The sequence below is a fragment of the Adiantum capillus-veneris genome, chromosome 12 (genome assembly GCF_014529385.1).
Source record: "Adiantum capillus-veneris isolate H3 chromosome 12, ASM1452938v2, whole genome shotgun sequence".
In the NCBI taxonomy this organism is placed as follows: domain Eukaryota; kingdom Viridiplantae; phylum Streptophyta; class Polypodiopsida; order Polypodiales; family Pteridaceae; genus Adiantum; species Adiantum capillus-veneris.
In genome coordinates this window covers 37,314,403-37,319,109 of record NC_140942.1, presented here as the reverse complement: position 1 = coordinate 37,319,109, position 4,707 = coordinate 37,314,403, and the positions used below count along the sequence as shown (strand labels likewise).

Here is a 4,707-nt window from a genome sequence, read left to right as displayed (position 1 = left end):
GCATATGCATCTAGATCACACCCAAATGTGAAGGCATATTAAAAAAGATGAGTCTTCGTACAGATGATTAAAAAAGCCTTCACCAAGGAATTGAAAACCTTGAGTGAGGTCTTCAAACCCTTGGGAACCCACAAGTATGCTTGAAGCCTCATTTAGACATAAGTTGCACAAAACAATCTGATCAAAACTACATTAGATAATAAACAAACTCCAGGACTTCAAATGACATAGTTAGGAACTCAAATGTGAACGATTCTGCCACATGCTTCACCAATCACATTATGTGCAACTATTGGCTCAGGTTCAAATATCTTCTTGGTACAAAATCCTTCGAAAAACTTAAAAGTGAGAAAGGCTGAACATACAAAAATACACTCTGACACCCCTGAATGAAAGGGGCTTTAGATGCACAAAGAAAAAGATCAATATCATTTGGGCAACACAGAATATATTGCATCCCTGCCACTGCAGCAAAAATGTATCATACTTGACAGGGCAGCTGAGGTGCAATACATTCTGTGAACCCCAAAGAGGTGAAAAATGTCTCACTACATAGTGAGAAAGAACTGCCAGGACAACTGACCGAGCTGTGATGCAAGGTGGACGGCCGCACATCTTAATGTCACGGACCATTCATTCCTTTGTCACTATACAAATGCAAATTTCACAATTGCATGCACTGGATGAGATTCAAGAATCAATGTAAAGAGGGACAAGCAATCCTGATGAGTGAATCAAGGTCAACTTTGCTTTGTACCCTTTAAAATGTCGTAGTACGCCATAACCCTGTAGCACCATCAAGCTCTCAAGTGGTGGCATGTTTCACATGCGTTGGCTGCCCACCAAGCTCTTTGACAACAAACACTGCATCAAGAAACTTTGCAACATTAATCACAGCCTATGCACATGCCGCACAATCAAGCTGTCAAGACATGGCTGTCAAGTGGTGGCAGCTCCTACATGTAATGGCTGTCCACCAAGCTCTTTGGAGACAAAATCTGCATCAAGAAATTTTGCAACAAAAACCCACAGCCTATAAACATCCTCAAAATCTGACAAGATACTCAACGCTGCAGTCACTACCTCGACCCTTTGTGGCAATCCTTTACGATGCTCCCCCCGGGCATGCATATTCTTGTTTACCGTGGCAAAGTGTGCGGAGTCTGTACTGTCAGGTCCTTGTAGGTTCCTTAGAAAACCTATGCTCAAGGAAATACCGTTTTTATCTGCCAGTGTTTGCACAAGCTCTGGGTGTAGCATATTGCCATGGCAGTCATTTACATTGAATGCAACTGATGCACCCCTGTCATACTTCATTTGTGGACCATACAGCTGAACGAGTGACAAGTTGTCCTCTGGGCCAGGATGACGGAGCTGAAGCAGAGAGCTAATTAGCCAATTGACAAGGTATCTGAGCCTCAGAGTGGCCTTGTTCAGGCCCAACATATCTGCATGATCAAGACTCCTACACACCACTTCAGGTTCGCTTCCCTGCCAATCATCCTCATCACCACTTCGTACTTCTGTATGGTCTTGATAAGAGGTGGAGCCAAACTCTCCTGCAAAATCCATACCGGCATAAGATCCTCTTTCTTCAGCTAAATCAAGTTCCTCGGCTTCCTGTATAATCGGTGACAAGCTTCTTCCTCCCATCCATCTGTCACCATTCCTCCTGCCTAGTAACCTAAACTCTCCTTCAGTTTCCCTCCGAATGGCACTCTCAGTCTGCTGTAGAGCTACCTGCTCCTTAAAGTTGTGCTTTACACCAGGTTTACCCTTTCCCAGGTCATTTAAAGCATCACATGCCTCTATTTCCCTACTGCTCTCCATCCGATTCTCTTGTATACCTGTAGATTCTGTGTCCGGTACACAGACATTGTCAACTCCATGGACTGGCCAACTCCTCCACTGATGCCCAGAAGCCAAGGGTGATTTTCCAGGATCCAGCAGCTCAACCCCTCTCAGATTATGCTTTGATGGTTTGGAAGAAACCATCATAGCAGAAATCACACGCTCACTTCCATTGTCAAGGGAGCTTACCCCATCATTACAATTTTCATGAAGTTGATCTTTTTTATCCCACTTCTCCCCACTATTTGCATTCTTAACTCCATTCACAGCATCAGTACAGTGCTCAACTCGTGCCGTGCTGGGCGCATCATAAACGGAGTTGCGAACAGGGCCACTGAACGGTCCACTAAAAGGACCGCTGAATGGACCACTAAAAGTATCTTCAGACATGGAAGTCCGACTTGCAGTCCCGATAGGACTTCGACCAACATCTATGCAGAACAAATTGTCTGTTTCATCTTCGCTAAAAACAGGACTACGAGTCACCTCTCCCACTGATTCACCCGCAGAACTGTCATAACCATCATCCTCTTCCATCACTCCTTCAATGCGAGGAAGTCTAGATGATGTTTCCTCAGATGACAATTGCCTGTTAAATCCAAGCATTGGACCTGAGAATGAGGCCACCATTGGAGATAAATTATTCTCCCCTTGAAATTCAAAATCTGTCAGTCCTTGTCCCTCTAGTCCATCCTCATCAAGCTCAATCCTTTCAACTTGGTCACCTTCAGATGACTGGCTCCACGACCACTGCACAGGAAAAGGAACAATCCTCACAATTCCCGATGCAGGTGCACCTGACTCGTCTTGTATACTCTGCATTACTGAATTTTTAATGAAAAGGCACCCAAATCCTGATGGGTCTCCACCGAAAACTTTGTAAAATGAAGCAATAATAAAATCTGGCTTGAATAGTGATAAGCCCAGAGAGGCCATGTCCTTAGGTCCAATGGCAGAAGCATCTAAGAGCACGTGCCACTTATTCTGTTGTGCTAAGGACATCCACTGATATGAGTACTTGGCCCCTGTCACTCGTGATTGCACTGGAAACACAAAAAGACCTTTTGCAGGACCCCCTCTTCTCCTCCTAGAAACTAAAAGTTTTCTGAACTTTGTAGATAGAATGCGAAGAGAAGGCAGCTTGAAGGTTACATTGGAAATTTTTGCACCTTTTTCCTTGGCTCTTTGGACCATCCAGCTGACAGACTCACTCTCATAATCATACATGGTGATAAGCCTACCGCACGTTTCAAAGGGATATGCATCTGCAAGAAGCTTGAATGATGAACCCCTGCTTGCTGTAAAAACCATGCTGTAGTCAGACTCACTGATGTTAAGGTAGCTCATGATGCGCTTGCGAATATCGCATTCCACAGTGCCTTCTTCAGCAATGCCGAAAAGAGCATGCGAACAGAGATTTACTGAGATGTTTGAAAGGGCGAAGGAAGCAGAATCCCATTGTTCAACCTGCTGCAAATGAGAAAAAAGCCCAAAACCACAGTAATCAAGACATACACGACCACTATCACGTAGATGTCTGTATTCTTCTGACCTCAAGGTGTCCATGGCAGCCGTTTCTAAGTATCTTGGGTACATGTCCTTGAAAAATGCAAAGGCATTTTCATAGCTAGGGAGACTCTCATGGTCTGTGTACACCTTGCCTCGCGCCATAGCAATGGCCCGTTGAAACTCCTGCTGAGCATTGTGACGTCGTCTTGAGCTTGCTTTCTTTTGGCGATGTGGAGCTTTATGAGGTTTCACTGTTTCTCTCTCGTTTGAGAGCACAGATGAGTCTACCTGTTCCTGCAGGGTGCCCTTCTCAATTTGGGTGCTGTGTGCAGAGCTCGACTCAGCCTTCTTCTTTGATTTTTTGTCCACAGATTTCTCTGCTTCCCGAGCTCTTTGAAGCTGTGTAAGCAGAGAAGGCATGGCAGTTTGCTCCTGCTTGGGTGAGACCTCCTTTACCTCGGACAATACAGAAGAACAGAGCTTCAAAGGCTTGCACAAGAAGGAGCGCATCAAAAGACCAGCTATATGAACTCGCTTGCGCTCCTCCAGCTTCTCGACAGGGAAGAAACAGCCTCTGGAGCTTCAATGGAAAGCTTGAAAAGTGGCTGGCATGGGGTCGGTCCAGCGAGGATCCCGTGCAAAGCATTGATGGGGGGAACAGAGTATACAAAAAGTGGGAGGATTGACAGTGATCGAAGAAATGAAAACTTTAGGAATGGTGAACGATCTTACTTCTGGGCAAGAACAAAGGTACGAGGAGCTGCACAAGAGCTCGAACTCTGGCTATATCGGGTAGCAGGATGCTCAAATACGACAGCTGCCCCCGAGAAGAGAGTTGAAGAAGAAAACGTTCAAAATAATGGGCGATCTTACCTTGGGGCCAGTAGCAGAGGGGCGAGAAACTGTTCAAAAGCTCGTCTGACGAGTAACAATTAAGAGAGCTACTCCGAGGACAGTGTTGAAGAAGAAAACGTGGGCGATCTTACCTCTGGAGAAGCAGTAGAGGGTCGAGAAACCGCCCACAGGTCGACCTCTGGCTATGGCAGGCAACAGGAAGCTCAATTACGACAGCAGCCCCGCGCAGAGACTTGAAGAAGAAAACGAGGCACACATTTGCTCCTCCTCCCTAAGATTCCCCATTTTGAAAATGCGATTAAGACTTTATTTGCATGGAAAGAAAGAGTCTCACCCAAAACTTAAAAAGGAGTAAAAAAGGCTTCTAATTTTTCCAACTCCGCTTTCTCAAAGGGAAGAAAACAAAACAGCTTTTCCATTCTCTCAAAAAGTCTTCTCATGATCTCATCCATGCCATAACACCCAAGACAATGAAGAAACAATCAGGAAAAG

At 45.2% G+C, this 4,707-nt stretch overlaps 1 protein-coding gene across 1 annotated transcript; it reads right to left on the bottom strand.

The window, feature by feature from the left end:
* Positions 1–260: 260 nt before the first annotated feature.
* LOC147445589 (uncharacterized) lies at positions 261–4,358 on the bottom strand. Its single transcript, XM_086525052.1, has one exon. The coding sequence runs from the start codon at positions 3,868–3,870 to the stop codon at positions 940–942; it is 2,931 nt and encodes a 976-aa protein (XP_086381178.1). The 5' UTR covers positions 3,871–4,358; the 3' UTR covers positions 261–939.
* Positions 4,359–4,707: the final 349 nt, after the last annotated feature.